The sequence below is a fragment of the Lineus longissimus genome, chromosome 1 (assembly GCF_910592395.1).
Source record: "Lineus longissimus chromosome 1, tnLinLong1.2, whole genome shotgun sequence".
Lineage (NCBI taxonomy): Eukaryota > Metazoa > Nemertea > Pilidiophora > Heteronemertea > Lineidae > Lineus > Lineus longissimus.
The window spans coordinates 23,043,837-23,061,705 of NC_088308.1; the positions used below are offsets into that span (position 1 = coordinate 23,043,837).

Genomic DNA, 17,869 nt, shown 5'->3' on the forward strand with positions numbered 1-17,869 from the left:
ATGAAACTAGCATAAGGCGTAGGTAAAATATGCATGACGTTTAATTGAATTTATTAGAATGAAAGAGTTACACTGATATAAATATACACAATAAAAGATAATGGTAGTGATACGGATATAAGTGGCGGCCGCCGAAAATCAGAAAGTGCCTAAATGTTTACTTTACATGTATATATACAATGTCCCATCCTGAGAATCCTTTTTTTTCACTCCTTCGTATATGTTATACAAACGTTTGAAATATCGATGAAAACAACTGGTAATACCAGGATGACATTGTCGAAGCACTTCCTTGAATGGGGCCTTATTGTGTACCATATACTCTCTAGTGAGACTAGATCAATTAATCCGGTGGCTGTCCCATTGCCGCCCGATCATGTAATAAAATTCCATGCCTTTTCTGATCTCCGCAGCGGCCATCTATAACACCAATGTCTACAGTACGTACATTTTATACATTCCATGTATCACCACAATAGCAAATGTATTTTAAAATAAATTTCGAATTATTTACAATGTTCGTGAGAATTACAATTATCATGATCACGAAGTCGTGGCCATGGAGCATTAATAAAGTTAAAATTGATTCGTCTGTCTCCCTTGCGGATGACAAAGGTAACACTATATTTCATTCGGCGAGTGCCCGAAAAGTCGCTAGGGCCAACGCCTATACCACCTTAGCAAGTTATTGTTCGGGCTTCGGGATGGCGATAAGCTTGATTTAGTCATGTTGCCAATTATCTAGATTCACTCTTCGTCCATGATATTCACATTGACGCTGTAAAGAGAAAAATAACGTTTAAGTTGCCTGCAAATGACGCAAGCTAGTTCCTGTCATTGTTCTCTATGATTCTATTAAGAACTCTAATTCGGCTGTCTTCTTGGTTAAAAATTGTTGGTGCATCGTTCATTTCAACGCAGGTTATGGTTTCCTTACCGTTGCTAGTTCGCGACACATACGAACGATATGACCTGGCCTTCAGCTCACTTTCTGATATCATAGATGCGTCATAGTCTTCTAGGAATTCAAAGGCAGAGCCGGTGATTTCTCTTCCTGAAAAAGAAAGTAATGAATGAACCCACCGCCGAGTACTAAGGCATGTAGGACATCGTGACACGCCCGCGTTTTTGACATCGCAGAGTCACTCATCGAAAAGAATCTCGATAGTGGTGAAGTTTTTCTAGCCCTTCATTGGTCAAGCTGCATCAGCAGTTGCGTTTGATTTGTCCAAGCGAACATCGACCCCTAATTTCCACAGGATTGAATACAACTATGAGATGGCAAACGGTATAAGCTGTTTCAAAGCTGATATAGATGTTTAAAACTCTTACCATGAGCTCCATACTGGCTACCACTCAGTGTCCTCTGTCCAACACTCTCTTCGCCCTCGCTCTCGCCCCCATCGACAGATACCTGCGACCTCATGGGTATGGCGTACAAATCTTGTCCTCCGTCCGGCCTCGACACCGCGAAGTGCTGTACTCCAACATGCTGTGACTCTGTACCCAGGGCCAATTCACTCGCCACCCTCAGACTAGACATTTTCGGATCCCTTCCATCGGCGCTGTCTGTAGATCGAACTCTTGTTGGAGACTGTATGGATGAGTAGAGTTCGGTGTCGACCTCTGATGCTGCTGGGATAGCAGGCATGTGCTGAGGCGTGGGAGCGGCTGGGCGTCTACGGGGCTCTCCTGAATAAAGAAGATGATCTGTCAGTAAACTTCGCATAAAGGGAAGCCAAGATGGCTGCCCTGACGACCATCTTGATCTACAAGTCCCTTTAACCAGCTCTACTTAGTCTACAGCTGCCAGTATACCTGTTAAATGTTGGGAAAGGACTTCTTGCAGGTATAAAGGTGATATTTGGGGGGGGAGGGAGATTTCCAATCAATTCCTTTAGAAAAGTGCTGCATATAGTATCAGTACTGTCACATGAATAAGGCTTCTTACCAAATGACTGTGACCTCTGAACGTTTGAAGACGAATTGGCAGAGAAAACGGCTCTTCTCTCTTTTTGACTCATTACGTGTCGATCAACGACGTCATGGACTGAAATCGAAAAGGTGATACGTAAGCTTATGTTTTGTCGAAGAAAGATGAGGTTTTGCTATTTCAATCGATGAGTGCTTATAACCACCAAGAATTAGTATGTACGCTAACTGGACAAACGGATTGAAAATACATACATGTACTTGAATATGCAACTTGGGGGCAACACACAGTCACGTGATCTTTGCTGTCGCTCAGTCGTCCGTGCGCAGCGGCGATGATGGATGAGATACACAAATCGTTGTGGTCAAGATGGGTGTGAATAGGAGTTTATCAATAATTGATTTCTTATCAAACTGATTACAGTTAACACAGGACAGTGAAACAAAATATACCACACGAAATCAATATTTTATTGTCGCGGAACACCCACAACATCACTGGCTTTTATCATGACATGCGCTAAGACAACCTTGCTGGTACACTGCATGGTACGGATCAAACTTTACCTTTGTATAAATTTGGGTCTGAAGTTGTCCTGTCCCAGTTCTCCAATCGACGAAGACCTCCAGGGTTTCCTTCCACACCGAGCATCTGTGAGCCCGACATCCAGATCCTAGGCTGGTAATCAAATGCCGTACTGGTTTTCTTCAAGCCCTGCTGGCCCAAGGGAGCCGGGTTGGGCTTGATCAACTCGCGGTTGCTCCTTCCATCGTACAGGCTGGATGAGTGTCCGTTACCAATGAGGCTTGGCGTCTTCAAAATGTGTGGTGGTGTGTTACTGTAGGCCGGGGTGTAGGCTTGGTTGTCGTATGACTTTCGCTTTGCTAACTGCACTGGCGTCCGTTTGGAAGGCCTAACAACAGAAAAATAGTTAGAAAATAATATTTATGACTGTTCAGCCAAATTAATGACAACGATTCCTCATCTTTATCTCGTTTTTGAGGCACTTAACGGACAATAAGTTGGTCTATTTCTGCATGCTGAAGAAGTGCTTATGTTGTGTTCAAAGAAAAGACGATGATAGTTTTGATATGTATCAAACTGCGTATATAATAGATGTGTGTGATTTTGGGCGACCCAACCTCATTTGGCTTTGATATCTGCTGCCTAACGATTTGAAATGACACTTATAGTACAATAATCACGTACAGTAGCTGTATTATTGTACGGTCAGACTTATGAAATATCATGAAGGCCATATATCATGCCTTAAGCAAGTTGTAACGAGATTCTACGAGAGTCACACAAATGTCACCACTCAAACAACAAAGAACCTTAAGAATGCGACCAAAAGTCCGCTAATAAAGGCTTACAGATTGAAGTAACCTCGACACATTGGGGGTAGAGGTAATCATTCAGGGGTTAAAAGCAGACCTTGCGCAGGATATATTTGGGTCACATTTATGTTCACTAGTTACCAATAGCTGTCTACGAATGTTGAAGAACATGTAGGCCTACTTACTTGCAGAAATAATACACTGCCAGCAGTATAAGCAGAAGAAAGACAAATCCTCCGATTGAACATCCTACAATGATGGCTGTGTTATCTGGTTCCGTTTGACAAAAAGCACCTTGAAGGAAGAAGAAGATCGGTATAGACTTGTGAATAGACTCAAGTTCTCTAAAACGTTCAGCGCATGAACAATAAATGGTACAAGGGCGTAGTACGCAAAGCCGAATCAAGTTACATGTACATGTAAGACTTCACGGGAGCGGTCATTCCAAGCATTGGGTGATTCACTTAGTGACTATCGTTTCAGTCTCATGCTAGGTGGAAGAGCATACGAATGACCTTTGGAGACGACGAAACGGTGAAATGGAAGCATGAATCAGTGAAGACTTCGCTGAGCCATCCATATCAAGCGCAATAAAATGGTACATGCATGTAACTGGATATTTCTAAACAGTTAATTGTTGGGGTAATTCCCATTCAGGTATTTGAATATCACAGGCCAAATTCTTGCAATTTGCTTCAAAAGATCAGTCACTTCGGCACTTCGTGAAAGCCGTAGATATATATTCAGCGTGACTCTTAGACGACTAGTACTATTCATCTAAAGGGGTGTCTACTTCACTGAAAAGTAAGGCGATATCATGATCAAGAATCTCATACAGGACATTTCCTTTTGAGGAATTTCTAAGAGTATAATTCAGGCATTTGTCATCTGAAAGATATTTGGTGTTTGGTGTAGTAAAGGTCATTCAGGGAATGTCGAATGTCCTATGCAAGGCTTATCATGTCTTATGCACGGCGGCAGACGCAATCATTAAGTCGCTTGTAATGACCAACGACACTTTCGTGGCGTCGTTGTAATGACCAAAGCAGTCAAGGGGCAAATTTCTCTTAGCAGGCACGTTCGTGTTTTAAGTATTCCCATGTTTAGGCTTAGGCTATGCTTTTTATGTGAGCCCTACGTATACTCGTATCACTGCATGTAGGCCCGGTCATCCGAGATAACTTTATTCTGTTCTTCGAGACATGCCCGATGAGAAGTGAACTTGTCGTGAAGTCCTCCAGCTTGATAAAGAAAATCACAAGTGATACGCCATTCGTGTTCACTGTACCTGCACCTATATAGGGGATAGGCCTAGGTGCTGGCGCGTTTCAGTCACTTGACATCATTGAATATTTTGAAATATACTTGAAAAGTGAAGCTGCCTTAGAAATTTTTATAACAAATAACTTTATCTGTTCTTATATAAGAACCCCACTTTTTTAGGGAGATGAAACGGTTTCAATAGACCACACTGTCCACAGTTCCCTCATTTTGAGCCGTAGAGGTATGCTACTTTTAACCATTTACCAGTTCTTTTAAAATAAATAATAATGTTTGACTTCAACCAGATGATAATTCAATGTGGACGCAGATGCGTCGCCATAAAAGTAGCAATCACTCCTGGCCGAGTTGACAGTATGTTCATTCTTGCATGCGAATTGAGATAAGACAATAATTTTTAAACCGTTTCATACTCTTGATCGAGACGGACGACTCAGCACTGTTACAATAGGCTCCCTGTGCATTTAAGGCACAACTGATTTTTCTTTGATTCGACGACAAAGACTTTACTTACCATGAAAAGTGAATATGAACACCAGCAATAAAAATTGCCTTTGGAGGTTTGGACTTCCCATCCCGTCAAGACGGCGGCTGTCCGTTGCCTTAGGGAAAATCGAATATCAAAACCGACCGCATAAAGTTTTTATCCAAGGAATCACCCTCTCCTCCGCCCAAACAGTTTAAAATTCCTTTCTCTTGACATGATATTCGTTTTCGTCTCTTGGTGAAGGCTCTTTTTATTTGTTCAGTGTGAGCTGTGTATGTACACAATAGTCATTCTATACACTGCCGCTTTTGTAATGCCCAGAAAGCTATGGCACTTTACTCGGCTAAGGTTACCCAATTTCCTTTATTCGTTGGGTTTGAATACGATCAGTGTAAGTATTAAAGAAAGCAACCAACAGGGAACCACCCAGGGTCTCTCGGGCATTATCATTGTATGGTATGGAGAATTAAAGTCGAACGTCCAGTTGTTGCCCAAGGGAATACTTTACCCCTCATAGAGAAACTGTAAACTCGGTTAAGAGCCGTCCGTCGCGAAGGCAAGTTTCTAGGCCTCGATAACGGGACACTTCCTTACTGAAGACACTTCCTTTGTATCTTTTCTGCTGATGAAAGGATTGGACATTTGATTGAAACTTTATCAGACCAGCGAGTTGGATTTATCATTTTAGATCGATCGGAAATTCTTAATAAACGGAAGTTTTAACTGCATAATCGCCATCAAAAGCAAATGAGATTGATCTAATTGGTTTTTATGGCATTCTTTGATGGTTGGTCTCTGCACTGTGCCAATCTGTTGTCAGACAACTTCATGCTACAGTAGGAGATAGTTAAGAAGCCTTGTCCATGCTTACAATGCAATTATCCAACCAATTTTTGGTGAGATGAGACCATGTCCATGATGATGCCTGCAGATATCTTCCTCTGGCCGCAACCAGTTGGTGGGATGCAATGCCTCTGTTACAAACTGTCCTCAGACATCAAACTTCATTGCACAGGTAGTTCTTCTGTTGAGAGTGTATGGATGTCACAATCTGCCGGCAGACATTCCTCTTCATGCCAATATGTCGCCAGTCATCATCATAGCACAACCAGGATGGATGGGACTGAACCAACGATGTCACAATCTATTGGAAAACTTCCATGGGTTCAATTAGGAGCTCAGCGCTTAAGACTATTACCACCTGACCATCATAGCCACTGATCGAACTTTCTGACATCTACTTTCTAAGAGAATTGGAAAACATCCAACATATCATGTACGACTTTGCTGCACATCGGAAATATTGCACATTGGCATCAAAGAAAACGGGCAAAGATATTGACAACATTCAAATTTATTTGAAATTTTATAAGAGAAAATGGCTAAAAAGCCACAGGTTTATGTACATGAACAATCTAAATCTGACTAAAACAAATAAATAATATCTACATCTCCTTTTAATCTAATCTATTGTCTTCATCGGACAAAATTTGTTTTTGAATTGGAAGGCACCAACATTTATTGACTTCATGAAAAACTGCGCTTTGCCTCATGCTATACAACTAACAACTGCTTACAGAAAGTCACATGGTTGTGATTACAAAAGCTCACAATGTCACCACATCACAAGGGCTACTCCATATTGGACATCTCTGGCATGACACAACCCTTTTGGGAATTCAGTCCCCAATGGGTCACTTCTATTACAACCAAGACACATCGTGCTCCAAATAAGGACAGCATTTGTCAGTTCAAGGGTGTCCTAAATAAGGAGGCGTCTCCCACATTCTACAGTTATTCCTAGCCCTGTGAAAATGCTCACAGCATCAAATACAATTCACTAGCCAGCCAGCTTCTCTGAATGCTCCTTAAAGTCTATCACTGTGTCATTCCGAGCTTTTCTGCTCTAGCTGCATCCCCAGTGGCTATGGACGTGTCTGTGAATTGAGCGGCAGAACTCTCACTTGACATCACTTCGTAACCTAGTTTCTTCATATCTTTCGTTACCACATTGAAAGAGATTGTGATGTAGCCTTGCGATCGCACTCTTGTAACTGGAAGGTTTAGAAATGTTCAACAAAGTTTAGGACAAGCAGAGATAGCTTAAGATAGTAGCTTGTTTTAATAGCGAGTAGGCCCTTCTCCTAAAACCGCCTCATGCTGGTTCCTACAAGCAAATGCTTTGAATTTCTTTTCAGCTATTTTTAGCAAGTGGAAACAAGACCAGTGAAAATTGCCAAAACTTTTACCATAATAATTACCTTCTCTCCCCTCACCCTGGGCAACCACCCGAGGATCTACAAACTCTGGCCGTCTCCCCATAATCCAGGCTGAGAATTTCTGTAATTTTGATGTTGATTCTGGCACAAACATGGCAATACGACGCTTGTGTCTGGAAGATAAAAATGACATAGAGATTTTCAAGATCTTTCGATTTGCAATTTGGAACACAACAGATAATTTGTACGCTTAACTAGAAACAAAAATGTTAGTAATATTGGAAATCCTTTCAAGAATATGAAGACATGGCCCAAGGACCCAAGCCAAATCAATTGAAGAGTCTTAAACTAAGTTAAAGATCTGAGGGATAATCTTTTATATACTCACTTTCCAGGTACACATGGTACATGAACAGCACCATATCCTCTCACCACATCATTCCCAAAGACATCGATACCAAAGGCATGAATAACCAGCTGTGGCCCTGCAAAAAAAGACATTGGAAATTTACTGGAAACCAATCTGTGTAAACATTTAAAGTAAGACTATACTGAGATCCTCAATAATTGTCTGCAAGAAAAAAAATTGTGTTTCTTGTACATATCCCCTTGGGTAAATTACCTTCCTGTCTCCTACTTCGAGGTAATTCTGAATATGATGTTCAAATCACATACAGTAGATATGCAAGTCCCTCATCTGAAAGTCTTTAAGCCAGGAACTGAGTATGACATAAGGAGCTGGGCATACTTACAACCAAATGGATTAGTACTTTTAAATGATACATCAACTGGAAAATTGAGAACGTTGATTTGTCTGTCATCTCTGCTTTTCTTGGTTGATTGGGTGATTCCCTCCTCGAGACCCTGAAAGATTTCAAGTTTTGAAATTAAAAAAAAAAACAGTATTTTTGGAATTTTTGTAAAAAGTATACCACACATTTCATTGCCAATTATTTTAGAACAGAAAAAAATGATTAGAAATTGCTTTAAAACAGGTCTAGTACTAAGTAGAAGGGACAGGTCATGACCTTCTTATGTCCCATGACAAGACTAAGCGGTCGACCGGTAGGCCACCCTATCTACCATAACTGATCAACATCCAGTGACATCATCTTCATGTTCGTTCATGGTGTTCATGGCATCTAAAAGGGTAAGAAACCGACTCGTTTTCTCTCTTGGCTTGCTCTAGTCTAGAAAAGAATAAACCCAAATCCTATACTCACAGATGTTATGACCCAATCTTGTCCATAAACGAAGCAGTATTTACACCAAAGATCATCAAACTCTGGAAACTGAAGAAAAATGATAATCAAATTTGAAATTATGTCATCTATCAACAAACATCAACATCATGACATGTCATTATCAACATCTCTTTGGTTGGCGTAGCCTACATGACCTCATCATTCTCATCGTTTTATGTCGGTATTCATATAGGCCTGATGTGTTTGACATCAGCCCTACATCATCACCATCAATCAATCACTGCCATGGTTAATCATTGACATCATCACCACTCTTCGTAACTTCTGACACTCACACTGACTTTCGAATGTATGATCATCAAGTTCAGTGCATTCGATGCACACTGACAGACACTGCATTTCCTTCTAAACTGAAAAAGTGCCATGAACATTGATCAATTTTACAGACATTTGAAGTCGTTTTAAAGTCTACGATTAAGTTAGTTTACATCTATAGAATTGATTGAACTGAGTTAAAGTATCAAGAACTAAAATACCTCTGCAGTTTCGATTTGTCCGCTGAGTTTTAGCATGAAAACACTACTCGCAGCACCACCAGCCATGATGGAATGTTTACAACAACCTCGTCTGCATGCAGAGTTTCCAAGCAGCCTCGACCATGTCGACTACCGGTAACGCGCACTTTCAAGATAGCGAGAGGCTCTGGCATGTCTCGCTCATGTTGTCCGGCGGAGAAACGAACTCCTCATTTCCTCATGATGACAATCCCGGGATGTGCCCTCGGCCGCCGGGATAGGATTATTTTAAGAGGGACAGAATGAGTTTTCGTTTTCGAGGCATTGCTGGAAATGGACAAAAGCAGACAAAATTCGAAAACGAGGCCGTAGTATATTTGCAGGAAAATTTGACATGTTTGACAGTGACTGTCTTTTTTAATCCATGTAATCTTCTCGTAATCGAACTGGATCAAAATATCAGATATTGGCTAAGAAAAAGCTGTAAAGTCGGGGTGTCTCCTGCGGTAATGTTTTAGGCGAGTTTCGTTATTGACGACTAAATAAATTGGCCATAAGTGAAAGGCGCAACCTGCCATACTCGTCGTACAGGTGCGTGCTTGCATGCTGTGCATCCTGGCCCTATGCACTTAATGCACACATGCATTGATTGTCATTGACACATTCTGATTGGCACTGACACACCCCTTCTTAAATCTTATGAGTTAATATAAGAGTGTCATAAGACTTACGGCCTATGCATCCCTGAGGTGATGATGAATTCAATCAATGCAATACTGAGTTGATTGCCCTGGCTTAGGGCTATAGGCCTAGGGCCTTTGAGTTGACATGTTGCGGTGATATTGAAATTGATATAGTATTATTGATATAGGCCTAGTTGTTTCACAGTTTGGCACTGTCACTGGTCATCACATTCAATTCATTCAGGCTGCCTGCCCTGGGCTTAATTTCCTGCATGAAGAACACTGCAGTTAGTCATAGTGCTTTGTACTGATAATAGGTGACTCTACTATTGAATTCCAGTTGGCCAATAGGGACATTTGTTGTTTCAGTTCAATGGCTACTCTGATGTACATAGCTTGTGCATTGTGAACAAAACTGGCAGTTGCTGCAAAGATGGTGGGGACCCCCAATAGGGCTAGTGTTAGGTCCCCCTGCATCATTTGTCCGCCTGACCCAAGTGGTCATGGACACTCACATGGGAGCAGTAATATAAGTGTTATTTCAACTGTTACACAGTGAGTATTGTATAGTTTCATTTTCATAACCGACATTCAATGAATGAAATTGAATACACTACAACTCACTATCTATGGGTACATAGGCTGGATGTCTTCAGCATAAATGAGCATCCTGCATCATCCTGCATCATGTACATGAACATCCGCAGTTGTTTTACGGCGAAGTCCAAACATTAACAAACGTTCACCTGCGGCCTCGTCTCATTCACCCTGTACATACATACAGCATGACTGACTGTATAAGTATTAAAAGCATGGACAGTTTTGATAAAGACAAATCAGAGCCCATAGCATAACAAATACGCACTCTCAAAATATGTCTTGTCGGAAGACCTAAGCAATTTGGCCACGCCAAAGGGCAGAGATCGGAACTTTGCTGTCAATGTGCTGTGACTGCTGAACTTCCTGACAGCAGTACCACATGCACCCTGATCTAACTGGTATTTCAGGCTACAGCTAAATCAAGAATAGATATCTCATATACCAGTAAAAAATACTCTGACTTTCATATAACATTCTGGTAGTGTTGGTGCTCTGCCTCTTCAGATCAGAAGTGTTGGACACTTGGTTTAACTTCTCGATTAAAACCACGAGTAGTTTAACTGCCTTGGGCTGACGTTACATAGGCCTCATTCGTTCACTTCCCACATGTCACGTTCCAGCTTTACTTAACGTTCCTCAGTGAATGCACGGCCTTGTGGCATGCATTCAGTGAGGAACGAACGCATTAAGGGGAATGTGACATGTGGGAAGTGAACGAATGAGGCCTATGTAACGTCAGCCTCAGACGTACCTCATAATACAGTCATGTACTTCTAAGTGCAAATCCTAGAAAGGGTTTATCTGTTTAGTATAACTGATATAATCCAATACAAAGTCTTTAGTAATAGTACTAACTTTAAAATTAATCAGAAAATGAATACTTTGTACTTGTGTAATTTGAGGTAATCGCTATTGATCCTTGCTAGTGAGAGTCAGACTCGCAATGTTCATGACCATGGAGATCAGTTCTTTCAGAATTGGTACTGTATTGTTTGAAAATGTTTACATTCATCATTCATGTTTTTATTTTGTTTATATTAATGTTTTCCAGGTCCAGTGGTAGCAAGGCAACCTTGACAAAGTCTCAAAAAAGTCAGTATTACTACGTAGAAGATTATTTTGACAAGTAAGTTTTGAATTGGTAATAACATTGTCGTAAGAGAAGATGCACTGGCCTTTGGCTGCATCAGTTTAGCTTCAGTCTGAGTTGTTTGGGCAGGCACTGCTTCATGTCCCCGCATGAGGACACAAAGGCATTTCGGGGCACTGACAAAGAGCTGACTCTTTGTGCCAAAACTGCTATTTTTAGCCTGCATGCGGCATTGGCACATTGTTAGTGGTTCCTTTCATTAATACTGATGAATGGGAGATGCTGGTCAGTGGTAACAGGTGGTGAATGGTTGGTAGGCTGTACGCCCTACTGGCATCAAATACTTGGACATCCAAGTTTCGTCATTGAAATATTTAGGTCATAATCAAAAATGTGTTCTCATTCATAAATCATAGCTTGCGCCATGTATGGAAAAAGACATGTATGATGTTGCATCAAATTATCTAGAATGACAGACATTCACATTTTAAATTTAAAAGGGAAGTGGTCATACTCAATCCGTAGCCCCATCAATTCTCTTTATCCTTTGAAGAGCTGTAACATTGGTGATCTTGTTCAGGTCTGATCTACATCATTGCATGTCTTGAATAAAAATCAAAAATGTGTCATTTTGATAACATTGATATCATGCATTGGTGTTGAGCCATTTTCTTAATTTTATGTGCATTGTTGAGGTGTGGTCAGTCATGTTAGTGGGGAAAGATCTGAGAGTGCTATTCTTTTCTTTCAGGAGTCCAAAAACTGACTATACGTATGTAAGGAGGTAGGTTGATTTATAACGGAGTAAAACTGGATCACAATAGAAGTCTCCCAACTTGCATTTTCCTGTGCAGCATTGTCAGCAATAGCAATTTTTATGATTGATTATTACCAGGGGCATATCCAGGGGAGTAACTCAAGGATAAGTGGTTTTTACACCAATTTCTTAAAATGTGTGGCCAATTTTCTCAATTGAAAAATGGGGGAGGGCGAATGCCCAGTGCACTGCCCTCTGGATAAGTGCCTGGACAGATACAAATTTTTCTTTTACACTTATAATTTAGTTGTGTTTCAACTCATTTTCTAGTCTTAGTTGAATGGTTAGGCATTATACTTTATGTTTTTACCCTTTCCCCTAACTTTAGGTTGTCCCGTTTACACAGGTATGAGTCCTATCTGAGTTCTTCTGAATCTGAGAATGCTATGATTTGTTTGCTTTTTGCTACAGTACGCACTTGTCAACGTCTCCTTGTTTGGCCACTTTATTTTTTTGCTCCATAAATGTTAGACACTGCAGTTAGTGAGGAAAATTTTTTAATTTAATGGGAACACAGTCTAGATATTTATAGTTTAGAGTAGAGTAAAGTAGACAACACCTGGTTACCCGGTCGCTGCTTTTCAAATTTTGTAAGAAATAAAAAATTAAATGTGCCTGTATGAGTGTGAGAGGTGAATGCCGTTCTTATCTCAGTTTACATGAATTCATAGACCATCAGATAGACTCTAACTTACACTAGGTTACTGAGCAGAGACTGAGGTATTTTGATAGAGGATAAGGAAACTTTATCTACGACGATTTGTCCATTGACAATTTATAACTCCTTGGGAATTTCTCCCTGAAGGGACTTAACCAATACATTTGTCTCCTCTAATCTTACTTCTTGACTTAGTAAACTTGGACAATGTCATAAAAAGACAGCATTGCCTTGCATAAAACACAACTTTCTAGGTATTTTCAAAAGTTTGAAAATCTTCTTTCAGTGGCAGTTACTCCAAAGAACACCTAGAGGATGATTATATAATTCCCAATCTCTCAAGACCTGGACTCCGAAGCAGTGCAAGTTTCCTAAGTATCGACAACGATATGTCTCGGACAAACAGCACAGATGGTTCTTACCGTAAGCAGGAAAATCTAGCACAATCTCAGTGCCTACTTGTATTCTTTTTATTCCACTTTAAAAGCATTATTGCCCGACTCTAAATCAATAAAATATTAGTTGGAGCACCTATTTTCTGAATAATTAATCATGCTTTCTATGAACATAACTTCAGTGGTGAGAATATAAAAGAGCACTGCCACAGGCATGATTTGAACATTAACCTCGAACTTCAGCAACTTCTTCTCTTGTATTATAGTGATGTCAACGAGTATGTCTCGCACAATAAACAGCAGAGTGACAAGATCAGGCTCCAAGTCAAAAGGAGTATCGCTGCTCTCTGGTGTGACAGGCTCAATGATGAAAGGTCGAAGAAGAAAAAAAGACACCACAAGATCAACTGTCAGGGTAGGGTTTGAAATTGACTGCCATAATGTAACTTACAACTGTTTTTGTTTTGACAACCCTACCAAAGAGCCTAGGTGACAAGTGTTCTTGATGGTCTATACATATTTTGTTGTACTGTATAAGAGAGTTACCCTCACCAATTTAAACCTTGTGATGGGTCAATGGAACCTATGCTGCACAGACACATTGGTTGTGACCTACAGTTCTTGAGGCAAAAGACTTTTAAATGCCATTGCCAGGTCTCCATACACCGATAATGGTGAAAGTGGAACAGAGGGTCATCATCATACCGTGTATCAGCACATGAAGAGATGAATGTAGAATGAGTGGATTATCAAATAATCAAGATCTTCTGCAACTTTGATTCTAATATTTTGCATTGTTACCTCAGGTTTTGGAATATGATGAAGGAGATGAAGACATTTCCACCATCTCTGCTGCATCCCAGTCGCAGAACCAACACACAATGGCATCACAGAGCCAGATGTCAAATCAGACCACCTACTCTACATCTAATAGATCTCATTCCAACAATATCTCCAACAGGTCGAGTCGGACATCAATAAATCACTTGTATGGTACGTACACCGAGTTGCTGAGAACATAATGCTCTAATAAACCCATTTATGATATAATGTGGGGTGAAACTATTGGGTTAGAGGAAACCAGTGCCTGTTGAGAGGTAGTCGTCAGATAGTCAGCCTTTGGCTACAAGAGTAATTTGTGTGTCTTGAGGTCCTTTTTAAAAATTTGATGAAAAGAATACGTTCCGTTTTTCAGGCCTTGATCACACAGACACAGAACTGTCGGATAATGAATCAAACTACACCCAGACAAACACTGCCAGTGCCATAAGTGCGAGTCATTCAAGTCTGGCGAGCATAGCGTCATATGTGCAAAGTTCCTCGTTGTATATTCTTATCCGTTCCTTCATTTATACTCACATCATAACCACAATAGGTGAGGAATTATTTTTCTATATTCAGTCGATGTATATGGTCAGTTAACATGTGGTTGAGTTGATATTGATAGAAAATGCTGAACATGTACATATAAGTGCTGCCAGCAATGTGAGACACAGGTATGCTAAGTAAACCAATCTTGTAACATTGTCATTGTAATGTTTTCATTGATATCATCTTAATATTGACTACATTGTAGCTATCAGTTTTATGCCCCTTTGTGGTATGGCGGCCATATTAAGATTTGTTTGTGGTTGTAAAACACAGACTGACTGACTTGATGGTCTGCTGTCAGTAGCCTAGACTGTGGAAAGCGTGATGAGGTCTCTTGATCATCATGGCTCGACAAGTTCTCACTCTCACTGATGCCTTCATCCTCCTTCCAGCTGGTTTCTTTTCTCAATGTTGGTGGCTCATTGGTGCTTGGTTCTATGGACTCATTAGTAAAGTGGCTGTCTTTGACGTTTGGATTCTCAGCAGGACAACTCATCATCGCCGCCGATGGGGAATTCTCTTATTACTTCTTCTCTTGCTCCTTGGTAAGTACACCGTTTGCAACATGTGCAAGATTTGGCTAGTTACAATCTCATCTACGTACGTCTTCAACACGCAAATTTGTAATGGGGTCGGGATGTTCAAAAGAAAAGGAACGGGATTGATGTTGTTTATTTTTATGACTTTTGAAACTATCCCAACCAGTTGACTCTTTGCCACTTTGACATGTTCTGAGACGTCATCATGAAATAAGGATGAGCATGAAATATAAACGGTTGGGGACAATGGGGTTTAACATCAGCCAACTGTAGAAATCAACGCCCAGATAAATCACAAGACCGCCTTCATGCTTTGTAGTTACGGTAGTGTGTGAAATTGAACTTTTCCTTTCTGATCTCTGTGTTATCGATTTCAGGTCTATTGTCAGCATACAGAAATAATGCGTTGTATTTACCGTACTTGTTTGGAGGGAGAGATAAAACTATTGTTGTTCAACAAGAGGGGGTAAGTTGTGACAGAAAGTGCATAGTTTTTCTTCACCTAATTTTCTGCACTTAATACCTATAATGACATCATCATCAATGTATATATTTGATTGTTTGTTTATCCAATCTAAAATATTGACTTGGAAGCAGTTCATTATTAGCTAACAATACTAGCCGATTTGTGTGTATAAGTGTAGGACACCGGAGGGGTTGGAGGATACGTACACTGTCTGAGAAAGTTGCCCCCCCCCCCATCCAGTGAAATTGTTCTCCGATTGAGAGTTGAACCCACAACCACAGTAGGTGACAGGTGCTAATGTTAAAGTCTTTACAGATATTATACAGAATACTCTTCCTTATCTTTCTATGATTGTTGGATTTCAGGGCAATGTCATCAGTGGTGTAGCACTTGAAGAAAAGGTGCGTCAGATCATCGGGGATCTCAATATCTATCAAAATCTGAGACAGGAGATTAATCAAGTTATACTCCAGCAACAGAAATCTCCGGAGCAAGTGGCGGCAGGTCTGAGTAGGAAAGAAGTGGAACTCATAGCCCGAGGAATACTCACAGAAAGATTGGTGGCTTATGAGGCCATGTCCGAGCAGCAACGGAAGGCTGACGGTGATGCCCAAGGCCTGAAGGATAAGGAGAGATCTGAGGAGATGAGAGGAATCCAGGCACAGCTCCATGCCATGCAGCAGAAAACTAAGGTCGGTAAAATCGGTTTCAGCAAAAGTGTAGTAACTGATAGAAAGTGGAGTTCATCACTGGCCAGATGGTTATAGTACATCATGTTCTGTTAATCAGTCCATCTATCTTATTAAGTTGACGGGGAAGAAATTAAACATTTTCAACTGTGAGATGTACATAGCCTGCTTGCCTTTAAGTTGAAAATTTTAGGGCAGTTGAAGTGACAGGTGCCAAATCTTTCTAGGAGCACAAAATTGCCTGTGGTTGTCATTGAAAAATTGATTCTAGAAACTGTGCTGTAAAGTGATGCTAAAGAGGATAACCATGTCTTTTTTCACTTTCATGCAGGTTCTTGAAAAGGAAATACATGTAGCTTTGGCAAGGACAAAGTTAAACAGCCAAGAAGCCAGTGCCACAGGTGACAAGAAACAGGACGCGGCATACATAGCAGACTTACAAAACCAGATCAGAGGTTTGAGGGATGCATTCGCCAGAATTGAGCAGACACAGCTAGCATTTGCCAGTCAACTGAAGAACTGTTGTCAGAATGCTACTGAGCTTGGCCTCCTGATAAATGAGAAGGTGGCCGCTGCTCTGACTATGGTAGGTTTAAGTCACGAGCTTGAAAATAAAAGTTTGAGTGACATAACAGTATTTCTAGGACTCAGTTTCTTGCAGTTGGTTTGGCATTGACAACCTTTGGAGTTGGTATCTGTCAGCTTAGTGTCATACATGTAAATATAGCAGTGAATATGCAGTGATGGTACCATGTCCTGACAAAAATAAGTGTTCTTTTCCAGCTCATGTCCACAGACACAAACGGTGGTTCATCCAGAAGTATTAGGGTAGCAGGAAGGGTTGGGCGTTTGTGGTTTCTGAGTCTGAGGGGGTTGGTGTCTGTTGACTGTGCTTTAAGAGAGACTAGGCATGGCGCCAGTCTCTCTTAAAGCACAGTCAACAGGCATTTGGTCTCAGTATTTGGGTTTTGATTGCCATGACTGTACCCCTGTAAAAGTCAGAGGAGGAGAAGTTTGGAATGATGAAAGCATTGAAGAAGAAGAAATGTTATTATATATTGAGGAAAGCAAAATTTATTATGAGACTAGAAGGCAGTGTCCCGACTTGATTATTTTGAAAATGGCAGTCTGAACACATTAAAAGGTGGAACATGGCATTTTATCGACTTTGAAGTGTTCCGCAGTTAAAGGGAGACTATAGGCAGCAGCTAGGTAGGCAAGATAAAGTCATACAAATTTGCCAATAGGGGTCAGTCATATCTCTAGGCATGGCGCCAGTCTCTCTTAAAGCACAGTCAACAGGCATTTGGTCTTAGTATTTGGGTACAGAATCAAGGCAGCTCAGAGAGCAATGATTGAACGATGCTGTGGACAAGTCCAAGGATACTGCATCAGTCACGACCAACTTCTCATCAGAAAGCGTCACCACCAGCATATTCAATGTTCAGTTCCAACCTGTACCAGTCCAATGCACGCCTGTCATGGTCAGCAGTGGTCAGCTTAGCGCGATATGGAACATTCTTCCGAAACTCAAGCGAGGGAAGTCTGCTCATTAGCCTATCTCGCGCACTGCTCCTTCTTGTC

At 40.8% G+C, this 17,869-nt stretch overlaps 3 protein-coding genes across 3 annotated transcripts; 1 reads left to right on the top strand and 2 right to left on the bottom strand.

Moving 5' to 3' along the window:
* Positions 1-23: 23 nt before the first annotated feature.
* LOC135492867 (uncharacterized) lies at positions 24-5,305 on the bottom strand. Its single transcript, XM_064779555.1, has 7 exons — positions 5,066-5,305; positions 3,456-3,564; positions 2,500-2,846; positions 1,952-2,050; positions 1,333-1,692; positions 938-1,054; positions 24-778 (listed from the first exon to the last, which is right to left on the bottom strand). Exons 1-7 carry the CDS (start codon positions 5,124-5,126, stop codon positions 768-770), a joined length of 1,104 nt encoding a protein of 367 aa, XP_064635625.1. The 5' UTR covers positions 5,127-5,305; the 3' UTR covers positions 24-767.
* A 1,071-nt stretch (positions 5,306-6,376) lies between these two features.
* On the bottom strand, positions 6,377-9,073 carry LOC135492875 (B9 domain-containing protein 1-like). The gene is made up of 6 exons (XM_064779567.1): positions 8,999-9,073; positions 8,481-8,549; positions 8,010-8,121; positions 7,646-7,742; positions 7,300-7,430; positions 6,377-7,092 (listed from the first exon to the last, which is right to left on the bottom strand). Exons 1-6 carry the CDS (start codon positions 9,062-9,064, stop codon positions 6,917-6,919), a joined length of 651 nt encoding a protein of 216 aa, XP_064635637.1. The 5' UTR covers positions 9,065-9,073; the 3' UTR covers positions 6,377-6,916.
* Positions 9,074-10,043: 970 nt separating this feature from the next.
* On the top strand, positions 10,044-17,850 carry LOC135492882 (uncharacterized). The gene is made up of 12 exons (XM_064779578.1): positions 10,044-10,215; positions 11,312-11,386; positions 12,102-12,134; positions 13,112-13,248; positions 13,487-13,635; positions 14,027-14,213; positions 14,416-14,595; positions 14,984-15,136; positions 15,508-15,596; positions 15,962-16,288; positions 16,617-16,871; positions 17,069-17,850. The coding sequence occupies exons 1-12, from the start codon at positions 10,094-10,096 to the stop codon at positions 17,213-17,215; spliced, it is 1,854 nt and encodes a 617-aa protein (XP_064635648.1). The 5' UTR covers positions 10,044-10,093; the 3' UTR covers positions 17,216-17,850.
* The last annotated feature ends 19 nt before the right edge of the window (positions 17,851-17,869 follow it).